The sequence below is a fragment of the Eulemur rufifrons genome, chromosome 14, assembly GCF_041146395.1.
Source record: "Eulemur rufifrons isolate Redbay chromosome 14, OSU_ERuf_1, whole genome shotgun sequence".
In the NCBI taxonomy this organism is placed as follows: domain Eukaryota; kingdom Metazoa; phylum Chordata; class Mammalia; order Primates; family Lemuridae; genus Eulemur; species Eulemur rufifrons.
Window position 1 is genome coordinate 35,546,961 of NC_090996.1, and position 18,551 is coordinate 35,565,511.

Below are 18,551 nucleotides of genomic sequence, written 5' to 3' on the forward strand. Positions count from 1 at the left end.
GTTTTAAATTCTTTGAGTACAGACCCAGAGGTAGAATTGCTGAATCAAATGGTAATTCTGTGTTTAATTTTTTGAGGAACTGCCAGACTTTTCACAGTGGCTGTACCATTTTACATTCCCACTACCAATGCACAGGGGTTCCAATTTCTCCACATGCTTACCAATACTTACTATCTCTGTTTTTCTGATGATAGTTATCTAATGGGTATGAAGTTGAATATAACTTTAAATGATGGCAAACCAGCCCACAAATATTCTCTTCCCTGCCAGTTAACTCCCCCACACTGGCTCTGGGGCATAGAATGATAGGCGGTAGTCACACTAGCGCCTCACTCACCATCCTGCCTCTCCTGAAGAGAGACAGTATGGCTGTCTCTTCTAGGTCTGAAAGGAAGAATGAAGGAGAGGAAAGTGATTAAGTTCCTGTAACTAATGAAGTTCAACTTCTCTGCAGTTGCTGCGGCTTTGTTCTCTTTGATTCTCTAAGAAAGGAATCCTGTCTTCTACCACCTGGGAGTCAGAGGCAGAAGACAGTCTTGGGTTTTATGCTTTATCAGAAATCGAGTACTGGGTTTTTTTGTACCAGTACTCTCTTGGGGAGCAATTTGCTTTCATTATGTTTGGAATTTTTGCTTAAAAGGCAGCTATAGAAATATAAGTTGTCCTTGTTATGATTGGAATAAAAATTTTTGAGGATTGCATGTGTCATCTGGGCTACAGAGCTTTTCTTTCTTTCTTTCTTTGATGACAATGAGTTTTATTCTTTCCCGTCACACCTGGGGCATTCCAGGTCCAATCCCTTGCTTTTGATTTTGTATTTTTTTCCTCTTAGCAATTTCTTCCACATAAAGTTGCCTGTATCAGCCCAAAGGGGCATTTTTAAGTTGCTGGATGTCTAATGATCATAGGTTTGTGATGCATCCCTTTTGTGATTCCATATATAGTTTGTTTTGTTTAAAACCAACTGGACGTGGTGGTTTTTTCCCTGCAGGTTCCATCCCTGACCAGGTCTGAGTTTGGTCATGGCCCTCTATTTTGATCATCGGGTAGAAGCCCCGGACACAGCCAGGTTGCCCTCACACATCAGCTGGCACCCTGTCCACCCATTCTTGGCGGTTGCCTCTGTCAACACAACCTCAGGAGGCAGCGTGGATATATACCTGGAACAAGTGAGTACTCAGCAGCAAAGGTTCCGACTTTTGGCCCTTGTTTTTCTCTTGTTCTTGCGTGTGTGTGTGTGTGTGTGTGTGTGTGTGAGAGAGAGAGAGAGAGAGAGAGAGAGATCAAACCAGCTCTACTGTAGCTTTTTCACTAAGAAAACGAGTAATACCATCATCAGCTCTCACTAGGGTCAATCCCCGATATTGTAAGAGCCCTAATATGTGGCAATTCTTTTAGCCCTGCTATTCAGGTTTGGGGACATGTTTAGGAATACTTAAGACAGATTCCACCGTCAGTTCACACCCACCACCCAGAAATGGCCCCACAGCATTGTCTGTGGGTCCCAACCCGTGCTCCTGCCCACTCACTCCTTTTTTTTTTTTTTTTTTTTTTGTTGAGACAGAGTCTCACTTTGTTGCCCAGGCTAGAGTGAGTGCCGTGGCGTCAGCTTAGCTCACAGCAACCTCAGACTCCTCGGCTTAAGCGATCCTACTGCCTCAGCCTCCCGAGTAGCTGGGACTACAGGCATGCGCCACTATGCCCGGCTAATTTTTTCTATATAGATTTTTAGTTGTCCATATAATGTCTTTCTATTTTTAGTAGAGACGGGGTCTCGCTCAGGCTGGTCTCGAACTCCTGACCTTGAGCAATCCACCCGCCTCGGCCTCCCAGAGTGCTAGGATTACAGGCGTGAGCCACCGCGCCCGGCCTCCGCTCACTCCTTGACTCTCCGCATGGGCCATTCTTTGGCTGCCGCAACGAATCACCACAGACTGGGTGGCTTAAAATAACGTAAATGCACTCTCTCAGCTCTGGAGGCCAGAAGTCTAAAATCAGGGTTGCGTGCTCTGAAGGCTGTGAGGAGAATCTGTTCTCTGCCCTTGTCTCGACTCCTGGTGTGGCCAGCCATCGTGGTGTTCCCCAGTTACAGACGCACTGCTCCGGTCTCTGCCTCTGGTGTCACATGGCCTTCTCCTCTGTGTCGAAGTGTCTTCTCCTCCTCTTAAAAGGACGCTTGTCATACTTGATTAGGGCCACCTTGATGACCTCCTTTTAACTTGCTTACATTTGCAAAGACCCTATTTCCAAAGGAGGTCACATCGCAAGTACCAGAGGATAGGAGTTCACCATATCTTTTTGGGACACACAATTAAACCCATAACAGAAACTTTCTCTAAGCTCCTCGAACTTCCATAGCCTCCCCCCGCCCAACCTACTCTAAGTGCCCACACACCTCATGCCTCACCAAGAAAATGGAATTTCCTCTCCCGCTCTGTCTTCAACCCTCTGCAATCTCTTGTTGCTACCATAACTTCACCCAAGCAAGCTACAGTCATCGGTAACTGCCGTGTACCACCCCCTAAGTGTGGTTTCTGTGTTGATTTGGGAAGCCATCTGCACAGCTCCACACTCCTGGGAAGTCCTCCAGGAAACACATGACAGAATGCGAGAGAATGTGGGGAAGGGGCTTTCCTCTGCACAGCCTCCTCAGTGAGCTTTGCTGGCCCTTCCTCCTCTTCCAAATTGTGAATCCTGTTGGCTTTGCTCAGAGCTTATTGAGGCCTCTTCCCTGCCTGTTTGCTCTTCCAGGATCTTAGCATCCCTAGAACTTCAGTTACTGTCTCAGCAGATGACTTACAAACACATGTCCCCTGCCCAGAAGTCCCCTGGAAGGCAGAGTTAGGAGTCTAGCTGCCTCCGTGACATCTCTTGGGTGCTTCTGATACCTCGAACTCCACAATCCAAAGTCGAACTTAAATTGTCCCCCACCGCTGCTCTGCCTTGAGTCCCCTGCAAAGGTCCACCTTTGTCATGTCCCCTTGCCCGATACGCAGCACAGGGACCTGGGAATGACTGTTGACACCTTCCACCCCTGCCTTATAATCCATTGCCAGGTTCTCCCAATTTTGCTCCAAGAGCCTCTGGTGAATCCGCCACTTCTCCCCCATCCATTGGCCCTTGCCTCTTCTGAGCTCCTGTCCTCTCTCCCTCTTGGACACCAGCATGGCTTCCACACTCAAGCAGCTGCGTCCTCATGGGCCTCCATCCTCCACTCCCCTGGTGGCGGCCGGATCCGTCTTTTGGAATCACAGGTGGAATCACTCCCTGTCCCCACGTTCCTCTTCGCATAAGCATGGAATCCCTGACGGAGCCCCAGCACCCCCAGGCCTGCCTCTGCCGCCCGCCGCACAGCTCTCCTTCCTCGGCGTTGGCACACTCTTCCCAGCCTTCCACACTGCACGTGCTGTGCCTGCTGCACAGAACACTCTCCTTTGTCCTTTTGCTCAATGGATGCATTGATCCTTCGGGCAAAAGAGGCTCGACAGCCCCTTCCTCAGGAAGTCCCCCCCCATCACACGTAACCACATGCGTGCCGCACATCACTCCCCAACGGTGCCCTGGGTCCTTGGTGGGCTCTCTGTGTGCAGGGGCCACAGCTGCCGTGCAGCTCAGCGAGTGCTCAGTGCCAAGCCTGGTTTGCCCAGTTTCCTGGGAGTGGAGTCTCCCTTCTAGGAGGCAGAAAACTGTCTAACATGTATTATAAATGTTTCTTTTTTAATAAATATTAAATATTTTTAATAAATTTTTAGTAAATATTAAATATAATTCCAAAATTATAGCAATTTTAGATAAAATTTTTAAAATTAGAAAATCTAAAATTTAATACTTTTGCAAAGTAAGTGAACAAAGTGTACTTCTGTGTTTCCAATTGGCACGAGGAAAACTTGAGGATTTAAAAATAACAGTTTATTGGACCATGACGAGGTCACAGAAGATTGCTAATAAGTTCAGTAGAAGAACTGAGAACAAACTGAGTTAATCTCTGATACCCTAAAGCTACTTCTTTAGAAAATTCTAGAAAACACAAGAATATATAAGCACATGTTCCATGAGCTGTCATTGACAACATCATCACACGTCACGTAGCCTTTGGAAGAACTCCGTGGTAGACTCATGAGAAATGACTTTTTGGTATCACTCTGAAAATGACTCTGAAAGGGTCTCGCAGTCTCTGGACCACACATTAAGAACCTTGGAGCCACAGACTTCAACTCCTGGCCTACTGCATGTCTTTGTAATGAGGTTTTATTGGAAGCTGCACCACTCAAAATGCTTGCTAGCCCTCCCGCAGCTGTGAGTAGGAGCCTGCAGTCCTTGACAGGCTGGTGGCGTTGCCAGCTAAGTGCAAGTGATCTGCTTTGATGGCTCAGCTAGGGGCAAGGTTGACATGTTTTTATGAAAATAAAAGAGCCTACCAATAACATTTCCGCAATAAACAGCTCTTTATGTTTTGTAGCTGGTATCAATTCCTTGGATTAGCCAGAAATTCTTAAAGTAGCCGCCACTCTCGGAACTGTGAGATTTTACCTCTTGTCTGATGTAGGGTGAGCGCGTGCCTGATACACACATCGAGAGGCCATTCCATGTTGCTTCCCTGTGCTGGCACCCGACGCGGCTGATCCTGGCTGTTGGCTGGGAGACCGGAGAAGTGATTGTGTTTAACAAGCAGGACAAGGAGCAGCACACGGTGCCCCTGACCCACACCACCGACATCACTGTCCTCAACTGGAGCACCAACGGGAACTGCCTCCTCTCTGGAGACAGGGTGAGTAAGCACATGCTGGCCCTTGGTGTCAGATCTCTGCAGCCCTGGACCGGCTCTTAAGCACACACGCTGGGAAGGATATTAGAGACCAAATTATTTGAAATGTGTGGTTGCCAAGTTCAATTGATCTTACCAGATGTAATTACAGATTTTGTTTTATGTTAGAAGCAGAGCTTGTAAATTTTATTCTGTGATTCCCACTGAATGGCAAAGAAGTGAGCTTTGCTAGGAAGTTACACCCATAGAGATGGGGAAATGCCTCAGATACCGTCCCTTTCACGGCACCCCAGAATCACCAGCTTCTATGAACATGTGCCTTCGCTGCCTGGGCATCCCTTGGCCTGTTTGTCTCGCTCAGGGCTTCTTAACCAGGGTGGATTCTGCCCCTGGTTAGACATGTGGCAGTGTCTAGAGACATATTTTGTTGTCACAACTTGGGGGGAGGATTCTGCTGCCTTCTAGTGGGTGGGGGAGGCCAGGGATCTGCTCAACATCCCGCAGTGCAAAGGACAGATCCCACGGAGGGAGTGACGCAGGACAGAGGTGGAGAAACCCTGGTCTAGATCTAATTTGACTTACAAATGCATGGCAGGAATTTCACAGTGTGTTCATTTATTTTAACTGTAGGCAATACATTCACACGTTTCACAGTTCAAAAAGTATAAAAGGCATCTAGAGTGATAAGACCCTCCAGCCGTCCCCTGTCCACTCGGCCCACCCTGCCCTCTAGTGCACACGGCTAATACCGTCTCCAGCTTCCTCAGGCGCACCCAGGCGCACACACATGCATTTTTTCCCTAACTTATGATTTTGGAATTTTTAAACTTTGAGAGGAGTTGAATAGTACAAGGTACACCCATCCACCCCTCACGTAGACTCACCAGTTGTTAACACTGTGACTCATCTGGTTTCTCTCTCAATATTTTCTTTCTCTAGTATTTGAGAGTTTGTCACAGACATGATACTTCACTGAGATGTCGATTCTCCCATATAACCACCATACAGTTATCACACTCGGGAAAGTAGGCAGTGACACGGTGCTGTCACCCATACACTGTTCACGTTAAATCTCTCCAGTTGTCCCAGTAATGTCCTTGATGGCTGGTTTTTCCTAATCCAGGATCCAGTAAAGTATCGAGCGTTGCCTTGAGCCCCCGTTCCTCTTTAATCAAGAATAGTTCCCTGGTCCATCCTTCCTTTCGTCTTTCATGGCATTGGCATTCTGAGGGTGCAGACTGGTGGCTCTGTGGACTGTCCCTTGACTTGGATGCATTTGATTGTCTCCTTGTGATAATTTGTAATTAAACATTTCTGGCAGGAATATCACACACAGGGTATTGTCCCCTGAGTTCTCTCGTGTTTTCTCACTTAAGTGATAGCATCCCATGCACACTGTTCGGCTTCTTGCCTTCTTCATTTTGCAGTGTAGCTTGGACATCTTTCCACACTGGTCAATAGCAGGCTACCTGGTTTTCTTCTGACTGGCTTCTCATTGTATGAATGTATTATAATTTGCTTAACCAGCCTCCTGTTGGTAAACATTGCAGTGGTTCCTAATCTTCGGCTAAACAGGCAGTGGTGCTTCTGCCATTCTGCACGTGTGCACGTTTAGAGAAATGCCTGGAAGGGAGCAGCTGGGTCCCAGGGCACGTGCTCGTGTCTGGCGGCTGCTGCCCACACCGGCCCCGCAGCACTCGTGCCTGCCCACGCCGGCCCCGCGGCACTCGTGCCTGCACACACCAGCACGCTGGCGTCTGTTTCCCCACAGAGAGCTGCAGCAAAGGTTCAGAACGTTGCCCGGGAAAGTAGCATCCCAGCACTGTTGTGATGTGCATTTCTCTTGCCATTGGGGATGGATGTCATTTACGGGAGCCATTTGTATATCCTTTTCATTCATGTTATTTGCCTATTTTCTACCATGTTGTCCCTTTTCTCTGGATGATTTTCCTTCTCCATTTCTATTCAGTTCCTACCTCATGACATGAGCCCGAGTCCAGACTCCTACTTCCTGGTGGTCTTCCCGCTGCCGTGCTGCAGAAGTCTGCAAGTGCCCCCTTAGAATAAAGTAATTCAGGATCAGTGAATTGCATCCTTCTCATCTTGACCGTACCAAGAAGCAACTAACAAAATCGATTACTCAGGCATAAAATGAAGCCCTGGTAAGAGCTGAGCCAGTCCTGTGAGGCAGGATATTTGAAAACAGAAATACCTAATCCTTCTAAGAAAATCTAGGGTTGTCTGGAACTACCTTAGTAAAGGAGCTCTGGCAGGACGAGCAGTAACGAGTGAGCAGACTGCGGGAGCTTCTCATCAGGCTGGGTGCAGGGGCTTCTCTGCCTTTTGCCGTAGCTCTGCTGCGGTTGCCCGTGGAGTCAGCCCAGATCAGCCGATCCGTAGAAAGGGACACTGCATGGGCACCCTACCAAGTGTGCCTTAGAAGTCCCATCAGCAGAGAAGAGGAGAGAATATTACACAGGCCAGGCCAGTCACTTCCCCAGGGGACTCTGGCTGAGCCAGGTGTGGGAGTCCAGTAACACGTGCCCTGATGAATGACAAGCCCGTCTCTCACAGCTTTTCAGTGACGCACGGTGAGCGCACCCACCACTTCAGTCCTTGCGCTGTGTGATAAGCGCCGAGACTCTCATCCAGAGCACTCTAACCTCCCATTAGTCCCTTGGTACTCTAAACTCTTGCTCTTCACAAATAGAGATAATTTCTCACTTGCGGATAGTTTTTCTTTAGAATTTTACTGTACAAAATTATAATGTATGAAATAACTTAGAAGGAATTTGCAGATAGGGAAGAGACGTCCCTAAACACAAAGGATTACCCTCAGGAGTGTTGAGAGGTACAAGAAACTAAGAGAAGACCCAAGCAGGGAGCCCCACGCAGTTCAGTGTTTAGAATTAGGAACAAGGATAAAGATCTATAACTATTGTGTGCCCATAATAATTTAAAAGTAAGAAAAAGAATTAGGAACGAGGAATAGGAGGGCGTGGCAGAGGAGACGGGAATGTCTCAGAGTTCGTTCTAAGTCTTATGCTTTGTGTTCTCATTTCTGGCTCTTAGCAGAAACCCCAGGGTGGGGAACATCTGGCTCATTGCCTCCCTTGGCTTCCCCTCCCCCAGTCGGTGGAAGTCTGACTCCCAGTGGCAGTGGGCTCTGTCTGTCCTTCTCTCAGAACAACAGGTACTTGTTCACCTGGCCAAGCAGAAATCATTGCTCTTAAACGCTTGCGTCCAGCAACTTCCCCAAAGCAGCAGCCTAGAAATCTGAACGTGCTGTTTATGTCTGATTATGTTCAGGAACCTGGTTGAGTGGTCAGCTAGCAGCTTGTCTGTGCTAGTACAGATCTCTAAAGTCAATTATGTAAAAAAAAGAGAAAGTCCTAGCTGGTTGCATGTGAAGGGTGTAGCAGGCGAACGTCCCTGAAGACGCCGTGTATGTGAGTGACATTCAGGTGCACAGTCTCGGTAGTGCTCGGCCCTGAGGAGGAGGCAGGGGCAGGGGATAGTTTCATTTCTGTCCCTGTATGTGTGTTTTTTCTCACTAAACAAGCATTGCTTTTTTTTAAAAAAAAGAATTATTAAACAAAGATACCAATAGTGTTTTTCTTGTTTTCATTTATTCGTATGTATGCTCATATTTTACATACTCTTTTAGATCTTTCAGAACTTTTCTTAGAAGTTCGTTGTTTAAGTTGCCTTTAAATCTGACGTTATTTGAAGATCCTATCCCTGTGTGCAGTAAGAATGGTGTTCTCCAGCATTTGGGGATCCTGGAGTCAGTGATGATGGAAAGGAGGGTGGGAAGAAGAGTGTACTGTGTGCTAAAGAGCCCCCCAGCCTTGAGCCAGGAAACAGCCTGGGGAGGGCTCGGGCATCAAGCGCGCAGATCCAGGGTGAAACGTGAAATCCTGCCCTTCGCAAAGCTTAGCGCACACCCCAGTCACGGCAGCCCTCCTCAGCCGGTTCTGATGCGGTCGTCATCTCCCTCCCTTGAACTTCTCCAGCACTTGTCTTTGCAGTGAATTTGAGACTTTGATGACTTTAAAATTGAACACACAGTGTAGCTAGCACACAGATCTTAGTTTCTAATGCCATTTTCCAGTAAAAGGCTCCCAGGCTCCTTGGAGAAGTGGCTGATGCTAGGGCTCGGATGGAGCAACGAGCCTGGAGAATCTTAGCCACAGGGTGAGATGTGCTCACAAAACCCCCAGGCGGGTCAGGCCAGAGGGACACAGAGGCCAACCAAAGGGCTCCCCAGGCCAAAGCTGGACAGTGTGAGCAACAGACATAAGGCGGCACGGGACTGTAATCCAGAGGACACAGTAAATGTCTGTGAGTCCACGCAGGTATCAATATTTGGTTGAAAAGGCAAGGAAATGGTGGAGAAGAGACAGACATTCTACGCAGATACTCCGCTCGAGGAGGTAGAACATAACTCCCCGCTCAAGTGTGGGCCACATGGTGTCATCTTCCCCAGCAGTACAGGGTGAAGGGGGGAGGAGTCACTGTCAACGGAGAAACGTGACAGCACGCCCTCCACCTCCACCAGGTGGTCCAGGGCAGCGTCAGCCTGGATGAGTTGTGTGGGTGGTGGGCACCCTGGGCGGGATGTGAGGAAAAGGCCTTCCTCCCCCAAACCCATCATCCCAGATTAACTATGGGAAAAACAACCGGCAAACCCCAAAGGAGGGGCATCCCGCAGTGTACCTGCCCAGCACCCCCGCGACCGTCCAGATCATCAGAAACAAGGAAGGCCCGAGAAACTGTCCTGAGCCTAAGGAGATGTGACAGCTAAATGTCATGTGGGGTCCTGGATGGGGTCCTGGGCCAGGAAAGGGAAGAACCGAGGGAATGCAAATGGAGTGTGGACCTTAGGTAGCAGTGACAACAGTGTTCATTAATTCTAAGAAAGGACATGCCAGCCTAGGATCTGATAATAGGGAACTTGGTGCAGCATATGGGAGCTCTCTGTACTATCCTTGTAACTTTTCTGTAAATTTAAATCTATTCTAAAACTAAAAGTTTATTTTAAAAAATTGAGTGTATGTAGCAGTTGCCGTCTCTAGGGAGTGAGGATGGAGAGGGGGTCCATAGAAGAATTTCTGGTTCTTTCTTTAAACACTTTTGAATTATTTGAAATTTTCATGGTGCACATGTAGTTTTGTAAGTTTTTTAAAAAGTGTATGTATATATTATACCCCTTAGAATGTATAGCAAGAAAATAAGTATATGTTGCATAGTTTAACTTACCTTCCATCAGTCTTTCTGTAAGAACATGTTTCCTACACGTGTGGTGTTGGGTTTTTCCAGCTTGGCGTCTTGCTTTTATGGAGGTTGGACCAAAGGGGTCGGGTCCAGGGGACGCCCCTGCTGAAACACGAGTATGGGAAACACCTCACTCATTGCATCTTCCGGCTGCCTCCTCCGGGCACGTAAGTATGGGGCTCACAAGGTGACCTGTGCGTTTGTTCACGATGGGGGCAGGGCGTGGGGGTTCTGCTCCTCACCTAGGAGGGGCTCCAGCCCAAGTTGCTCCAGGAGTGGCAGAAGAGTCGATTTCTGTGTCATATTTATTTTCAGGGACCTGGTTCAATTGGCGAAGGCAGCTGTGAGTGGCGATGAAAAAGCCCTGGACATGTTTAACTGGAGGAAAAGCGGCTTTGGAAGTTTCCTGAAGATGGGCTCTCAGGAGGGGCTGTCATTCTTTGTCAGTCTGACGGATGGTGAGGAACTTAGGTCGTTATTCTGGGGAGTCAGTGTTTTAAGGGTGTCTGATAAGGCTCTTACTCTAACGGATGCAGTTTCCGCACGTGTGCCAGCCCGAGAGTGCTGCGCCAGCTCGCGCTCTGCAGGTACTGACCCAGCGCTCGGAGCCTGGCTTCACTGCGCTCTGATAGACACAAGCTGGGCTGTGTTTGCGTTTGAAGGGTTTCCATAAGGAAGCTTTTTGTCAGCGTTTATACTCTGCACAGCTACAGAGACGGTGTTGAAGAGATTCTTTTGTGGCACTCCTGTCATGCAGTCTGTGTCATTATCAAGCACCTACTGTATGCCCGGTGCTGAGCTAGGATCTGGGAATGAGGTATGAGCAGAATGGGGTTTCACTTCTAGCCTGTAGCCACCAAGCAGCCTCCATTGGGCGATCAGCACTAGGCACTGTTTGTTTGGTTCTAACACAGCTCCTCCTCAGTGTACGCAGTAGGACGGGCTGCCCAGCTAGGGCTGGAATAACTGCAATGTGAAGTTAGAAGAAAGTCTCGGGCTGGGCGCAGTGGCTCCCACCCGTAATCCCAGCACTTCGGGAGGCTGAAATGAGAGCATTGCTTGAGACCAGGAATTCGAGACCAGCCTGGACAACATAGTGAGACACCATCTCTATTTTTTTAAAAAAAAGAGTCTTGTACAGTTACATGAAGCAGTCACAATTGTATCCATTGCTGGAGAAACCAAGGAGGTGAGAGCTACACAAAGGCGATAGGGCTTGAGGAGAGGAGGCTTTTGCTGTTGGTTTCACCAGGCAGCTTGATGGGAAGAAGAGAACAGATGGCAGCAGACAGGCCGTGAGGTCTTTGTAATCTTCAAATAAGAGAAAACGTTCATTTTAGAGGGTAGAGAGACACAGCCAAACAAGGGGGGGTTGAGAGGACCCGAGAGGGATATCTGAGTGGGCACAGCACTTGGGGGCGCTGGAGGGGGCATGCGAGGGCAAGGCCGTCAGGAAGAGTTGAGAGGGGGGTATGGGGATGAGGCATGTCGGGGAAAGATGTGGGTAGACTGGGGGCGAGCAGAGTCCTGCAGGACCCCGGCTAGGGGGTGGGATCCCTGCCCTTGGCTAAGGAGCTTCAGGGGCAAGTTAGTCCGTATGCAGCTTCCTTATGTGGAAAACAGGGAGCATGTGAATGTCCACCTAGTTATTACCTGTAAAAGCGCTGAGAACCGAGCCTGCTACACAGTATGTGCTTATTAAATACTAGTTATTGTCACAATTACCCCGTGGATAACCTTGAACTTTTCAGGGGACTACGAACTCATTATACGCTGGGAATAAGATGACAGGAGGGTGAAAAGGCTCCTGGACAGGGCTCCCGCAAAACAGCAGAAATGAACCAGAGGGTCCCTGAGAGTCAGGGGCTTCACCTACCCAGCTCCGATGCCCAGGAAGGAAGGAGGCAGCAGCTGGAGTGGCGGGCCAGCACTGGAGTGGGCCTGGGGATCCCAGGCTGGGCACAGCGAACTCCCGAAGCTTGGACCGGGAGGAGCCGGTGCCGTTGAGAGGGAGGTCCAGAGCAAGCCTGGCAGGAGGCACACAGCACAGCAGCAGCACCCTGGGCAGGGAGGACGGGGAGCGGGGGCCACAGAGGGGGCCATCAGGCAGGGCCTCAGTGGAGGACATGGCACGCCCAAAGTTGGCAGACTGAGATGAACAAAGACTTCCAAGGCCATGGGATCAGGAGGGTCAACAGTGTGGACATTAAAATCCTCTGAGACAGTGGAGGAGGAAGGATCAACGGGGACAGCTCAGGGCAGATCTAAACCAGTGAAACGGAGCTTGTTTCAGAGATAGGCCTGAGATGATGGGTAAATGTCTCAGCTTAGAATTTTTATAGTGAAGATGTTTTACTTTGGAAGTGTCATTAGGCGGATAGAAATGGCTGCTCGTGGAAACACAGGTGAGCCAGTGCTGCGTGTGTGGTGACGGCCTCTGCCCCCAGGGACGGTGCACTACGTGGACGAGAAGGGCAGGACCGCGCAGGTGGCGTCCACGGACAGCTCCATCCAAACGCTGTTCCACATAGAAAAGAGAGAGGCGCTGGTGGTGGTCACGGAGAATCTCCTGCTGTCCCTGTACGTGGTGACCCCCGAGGGTGAAGCCGAAGAAGTGATGAAGGTGGGTGGGAGACCGGGGGGGGGGGGGGGGGGCGCCCACGGCCGTGGGTCGCGCTCAGGGGCTGGGGCCAGATTCTCTCAGGCCCCATCCTGACTACCATTTCTTTCTCGGTTAGCGGGACCAAAGAACCTACCATCTTTGGGGCAGCTAACGTAGCTGCTGATACTTAGTGTCATTGTTTATTATGGGGCATCCAGCTCACAGGTGAGAGAAGCTGGAGGTGGGATTTTCTGTCCCTGGGAAGAGGGCAGAGTCAGGAGGGAGCCTGGGCTCGCCACTCCTAGGCTGTGCCCTCAGCAGACCTGAGGAGTGGCAGAGTCACGCTCACTCGCCATCTCAGAGCCCATGCCCGTCACTCGGCATCCCTTGGCAGGGTTTTGGCGCCAGGGCCTTTCCCATCCACCCTTTGCCCACGTGTGCACGGTGCTCTGCCTCACGGTGTGTGTTACACTTGCCCTTGCTGGGTAGCGATGTTTTAATGGGCTACTGAAAGGCACTGAGCACCTCACGGCATCGGCTCTGGGACCACCCTCCCAGGTAGGAGACCTGCTGTGACGGCGTCAGAGCCTCGCGCTCCTGCGTGGGACCCTGCCTGTGGCTGCCCTCCTTTTAGTTTCTTGGTTTACCCCAAAGGAAGTTACACTCCTTGGAGAACACTGAACTTTCCCTAAAGGTACTCTTGTGTATTGCAGAATTAATTTTTTCATGTAAGTCAGTGTTTATGTGGCCGTTTCTTCATCCTGTAACAACAGTTGAGGATGCATTCAGTCACGTGGGCCTGCGTCTCAGTCCGCTGGGCCATCATAACAAACTGCCACAGACCACGTGGCTTGACAGCAGACATTTCTCACTCGCGGTTCTGCGGGCTGGAAGTCCCAGGTCCAGGTGCTGGTGAGGCCCCCCTGCCTGCCTTGCAGACAGCCGCCTTCTCCCTGTGTCCTCACATGGCAGCAGGGAGATGGGGAGGGAGAGAGGGAGCCCAGGCTCTCTGGTATTTCTTCTTTTTTCTTTTCTTTTTTTTTTTTTCTGGTGTTCTTATAAGGCCACAGGCCACAGTCCCATCAGATCACCCACCTACCCACCCATCCTTATGGCCTCATTTAACCTTAATTACCTCCTAAGGGCAAATACAGTCACATTGGGGGTTAGGGCTTCAACATACGAGTTTCGGGGGGACACAGTTCCGTCTATGGCACCTGGTTTCAGATGCCCCTTCAGCTGCTCCCTGGGTGGTGGGCCCTGGGCAAGTCTGTTCTCTCCAAAGTGGGATGGCAAGACCTGCCCAGAGGTGAGGTCACACCTGAATGGGAGCACCCAGCCCCACTCGGTAATCCCTGTGGAGACCCGGCCACTGACGGGCACCCGCCTCACACCAGGGGCCCGACAGCCAATGTTAACGCGCAAGAGGAGTGGTTTGCCTCGGCCCGTGCGTCCTGCACACCGGAGCTTGCCTCTCAGTGTCCGTCATTCCTGCGTTCCCTGCACTTGCTGCGTCTCTGCGAAGTCACGGAAGACCAGAGACTCCAGACTCGTGAAATCTGGACGAGGCAGTCTTCGCAAGAGCAACACGATTCTTTCTGGTTGTTTTTTCCTTATGCAGGTAAAGTTGAGTGGGAAAACAGGTCGCCAGGCAGACATCGCCTTGATCGAGGGCAGCCTTCTCGTGATGGCCATTGGGGAAACCGTCCTCAGGTAAGAGTTTGTCTCCCTAGGCCGCCTTGACGAGAATCCTGTCAGGACAGGCTCCTCTCAGTACGCCTTGTGCTGGAGTATGACATAGGTGCAGTGAAATGCACGTGTTACAGTGGATTTTCACGCATTGGACAGATCCACGTAATCAGCTCCCAGACGGAGGAATAAAACATTAGCGACCCCAGGAGTTCCCGCCCGCCCTGCTCTTCTCTCTCCAGGTTCCCTGCCCCAATAGGTAGCACTGCCCTGGCGTCTGCCCATGGAATCTCTTTGCTGGCTTTTTTGAGCTTGGTGTAAACAGACTCATTTATTAGGGTCTCTCTTGTGTTGCTGCATGTGGTTGGAGTTCCTGTGTTCCCCTGGTGACCTAATGCCATATATGAACCAGCTGTTGTTAACAGCTGCTCTCTGTGATTATAAACAGGGCATGAGGCCAGGCACCATGACTCAGGCTTATAATCCTACCACTGTGGGAGGCCGAGGCGGGAGGATCGCTTGAGCTCAGGAGTTTGAGACCAGCCTGAGCAAGAGCAAGACCCCCGTCTCCAATAAAAGCATAGAAACATGAGCTGGGCATCATGATGCGTACCTATAGTCCCAGCTACTCAGGAGGCTGAGGCAGGAGGATCACTTCAGCACAAGAGTTGGAGGTTGTAGCGAACTATAATGACAGCACTGCACTCTACCCAGGGCGACAGAGTGAGACCCTGTCTGAAAAAATAAATAAGTGAGTAAAAATAAAAAATAAACAGGGCCTGAGATAGTCCTAAGTGGTTCAACAGCACACTTCCATATCAGGAGGCTGTTGAGCAGTGTCTTTTTCCTGATTTTTAACATCTGCTCCACAGGTTTAGTGAAACCCTCAGAACAGAGGGAAATGCCCCTGATGCGGCCCTCAACGGCACTTTCTTCCTTCTGTTGTAGGTTCTGGGATTTAGAACGAGGAGAGAATTACATACTGAGTCCCGATGAGAAGTTTGGCTTTGAAAAAGGAGAGAACATAAACTGCGTCTGTTACTGTAAGGCCAAAGGTGAGACTTCCCGGCCTGGCGTGAGAGATGCAGAGCCAGCTTCAAGCATGGTGCGTGAGTGCCAGGTAGCCACGGTGGAACCTGGGGGCTGTTCAGGGAATGGCAGCGCGGTGGTGACTGGCATTAGTCATTGGAACAGTCAGCCAAGGGTGAGCACGTGTCTCCAAAGCTTTGTTACCCCAGGGGAAGACCAGAAGGTCTGTTCAAAACGTGACAGACTGACCACATGCGCATTGGTCTGCGTCCCTCCTGAAAGCCTGCAGGAAGGACCGTGCAGGGAGCCTGTGTATGCACACATGCGAGCACGTATGTGTGTATATGCACAGGCATGTATATACATACAGAGAGGACAGAAAGGACAGATGAGCCAGAGCCACATTCCTTTAGTGCCCACTGTGTGCCTAGCACTGCCGGAGTGCTGGGGCAGCAGCCCTGAGCAAGGCGGACTGGGCTCAAGGAAACAGGAAAAAAATAGAAAAAGCAGCACCCCCCACACTAGCGCTGTCCCACCAGGGAGCAGCGAGCGCCTTGAGGAAAGGTGCAGCCAGGCGGAAGGCCAGAGAGGCCCCGGGCGGGGCGAAGGCTGCTGGGTTAGAGGTGGTGATCAGAGAAAGGCGCCCGCTGCTGTTCTTGTCCCTCCTTCACCTCAGTTAACACGCTGTGTTCTCGCTTCTAGGTCTGCTGGCGGCGGGGACTGACAAAGGGCGGGTAGCCATGTGGAGGAAAGCTCCGGGCCCTCCGAGCAGCCGAGGTGGGGAGGGCAAGGACAGGTGGACCCTTCAGACCCCCACCGAACTCGAAGGGAACATCACACAGATAAAGGTGCGACCCTGCGGGGCACCCACGGCACTCGCTTTCCACCGCACAGAAGTGGAGGAAGTGGCTGGGCGCAGTGGCTCACGCCTGTGATCCCAGCACCTTGGGAGGCTGAGGCAGGAGGATCGCTTGAGGTCAGGAGTTCAAGGCTGCAGTGAGCTAGGCTGACGCCACTGTACTCCCACCTGGGTGACAGAGCAAGACCCTGTCTCAAAAAAAAAGGAAGTGGAGGAAGTAATTGGCTTTGAACATTTTTTTGTCAGTTATTCAACTTAAGACTATATAAAAATAATAATAAAAAAGTGTTAAAGTCCTTTTGGATTTCTGAGTTGCAAATAAGGGATTGAGGAGCTGTACTAGTTAATATTCGTCTGTCTGCTATCAACCCGTCCCTGTATCTGTGTGTCCTCATCTACATGTATCTGTCTGTGTATTAGAAGCAGCTTCATTGAGATATAATTCATCTGCCAAATGGGTTTTGATATAGTCACAGTTTTGCAACCATCTCTACAGTAAATTTTAGAATATTTTCATCACCTCAAAAAGAACTCTGTACCCTTTACCAGTCAATCCCCCCTTTCCCCCGCCCCCAGCCCTAAGCAGCCACCAAATCTACTTTCTGTCCTCTGAGGATTTGCCTGGTCTGGACATTTCTTAAAAAAGGAATCATGCATCGTAGGGGCTGTGTCTGGCTTACCTCACCAAGCATGTTTGCAGGGCTCATCCGTGTTGTAGCGTGTCTCAGTTTCGTTCCTCTGTGTGGCTGAGCACCGCCGTGTGGACAGAACGCACTTGTTTGTCCATTCGTCAGTCGGTGGGCGTTTGGATAATGCTGCCGTGAACGCTGCGCACGGGGCTTTGTGTGGACGTCCGTCTTACTTCCTCTTGGACATTTGGTTCTTTTTTATCATTCCTGTCTTTTTATTTACATTCTGTATTTGATGGGACGTTGTTGTGATACCTTCCTTGGCTTCATTAAGCACGGCCTCCTTTAGTTCTTTGGGTATGTAGTGGCTACTTTGAAGGCTTTGCTAAGTCCAACATTTGGACCTTTTCTTGGCAGTTTCTGATGCCTTTTTCCCCCCTGTAATGTGGTTCATTTTCTCCTGTTTTGCATAGCTCTTAATTTTTTGTTGGAAAAATGTACATTTTAGATAGATTTCAAAGTTTCATATGAAATTATGAAACTGACATTCTGCCTCAGCAGAGGAAAGCTGGATAGTTTAATATGTGGTGTAAATTGCCTATCCATTTATTAAATATAAACATCCCCACGTCATACACAGAAGCAAATTCTAGAAGACACACTGCCAGTCAGAACAGACACCAACTACAGTAGCCACACACGTGTCCACTGCTGAATCTCAGCTCTTGGGTATTATTAGTGTTTTAGAATTTTTCTGCAAAGCACACATTTTACCTTTATAAAATTTTTCCAAAAATCATTTTTACACACAAAAAATGGTGCTTAGAAAATGGTTTATGACTCCTCATGTGTGTAACCACTCCCCTAACTGTATCTTTCCTCTGCTTTGTTCACACATTTGGTTCTTTTTCTTTCCAACGTGGAAACGAAGTGGGGCTCCAGAAAGAACCTGCTGGCGGTCAAGAGCGCCAGCGCCGTGTCGATCCTCAGCGAGCAGGCCATGGCGGCGCACTTCCACCAGCTGGCGGCCGCTGTGCAGGTGTCCCCAAGCTTACTCAACGTGTCCTTCCTGTCCACGGGGGGAGCGCACAGCCTGCGCATGGACATGCACATCAGCGGAGTGTTCACCACCAAGGTGACTGCCAGGGGTCACGTGTGAGTCGGAGGGAGATCGTCCACACAAAGGGACCTGCCCAGTTGGGCGGTTCAGGACAGCAAGGGCCTGGGTGGCAGGTTGAGCATGCGCAGCTCCACCTGGATTATCTTACTTCCTGTGTCTCTGCATACGTCATGATCATAAAGAAAATAATATTAAAAACCCAGGGGTATTTTACATAACGTGAAGCACAGCCTTAACCTGTGTTCACGAAGGACTCAGTGACCTGATGTCAGGGAGATGGGGTGGCAGCGTTGGGGAATATTCACAGGAGAAGGACGCGTCGGGAGGTGTGCAGTGGAGTCTACAGTCTGCGCCCCACTTTCCTGACCTTTGCTTTTGCATGTCCTTTGTTCTGTTTAGGATGCTGTTGCTGTCTGGAACGGAAAACAGGTGGTGATTTTTGAGCCTTCTGGGACCACCTTACGGAATGCAGGTGGGAGTCTTTTAGCCCCACGGAGGGGACTCACAGTGCCTTATTTTCTCACCCCCAGTGAGGGGCACTGGTGCCTGTGATGTTGTCGGGGGGTGGCCCAGGGGCTGGA

The 18,551-nt window shown here is 50.0% G+C and overlaps 1 protein-coding gene across 1 annotated transcript in view; it reads left to right on the plus strand.

Moving 5' to 3' along the window:
- Window positions 1-18,551, plus strand: part of IFT140 (intraflagellar transport 140) — an 82,573-nt gene that overhangs the window by 3,709 nt on the left and 60,313 nt on the right. The window contains exons 2-11 of the mRNA XM_069487114.1: window positions 992-1,169; window positions 4,547-4,768; window positions 10,088-10,209; window positions 10,358-10,500; window positions 12,490-12,665; window positions 14,266-14,357; window positions 15,282-15,388; window positions 16,065-16,210; window positions 17,782-17,985; window positions 18,370-18,442. Of these exons, the coding sequence (XP_069343215.1) occupies window positions 1,023-1,169; window positions 4,547-4,768; window positions 10,088-10,209; window positions 10,358-10,500; window positions 12,490-12,665; window positions 14,266-14,357; window positions 15,282-15,388; window positions 16,065-16,210; window positions 17,782-17,985; window positions 18,370-18,442 (1,432 nt within the window). The 5' untranslated portion in view covers window positions 992-1,022. The remainder of the gene's footprint in view (window positions 1-991; window positions 1,170-4,546; window positions 4,769-10,087; window positions 10,210-10,357; window positions 10,501-12,489; window positions 12,666-14,265; window positions 14,358-15,281; window positions 15,389-16,064; window positions 16,211-17,781; window positions 17,986-18,369; window positions 18,443-18,551) is intronic.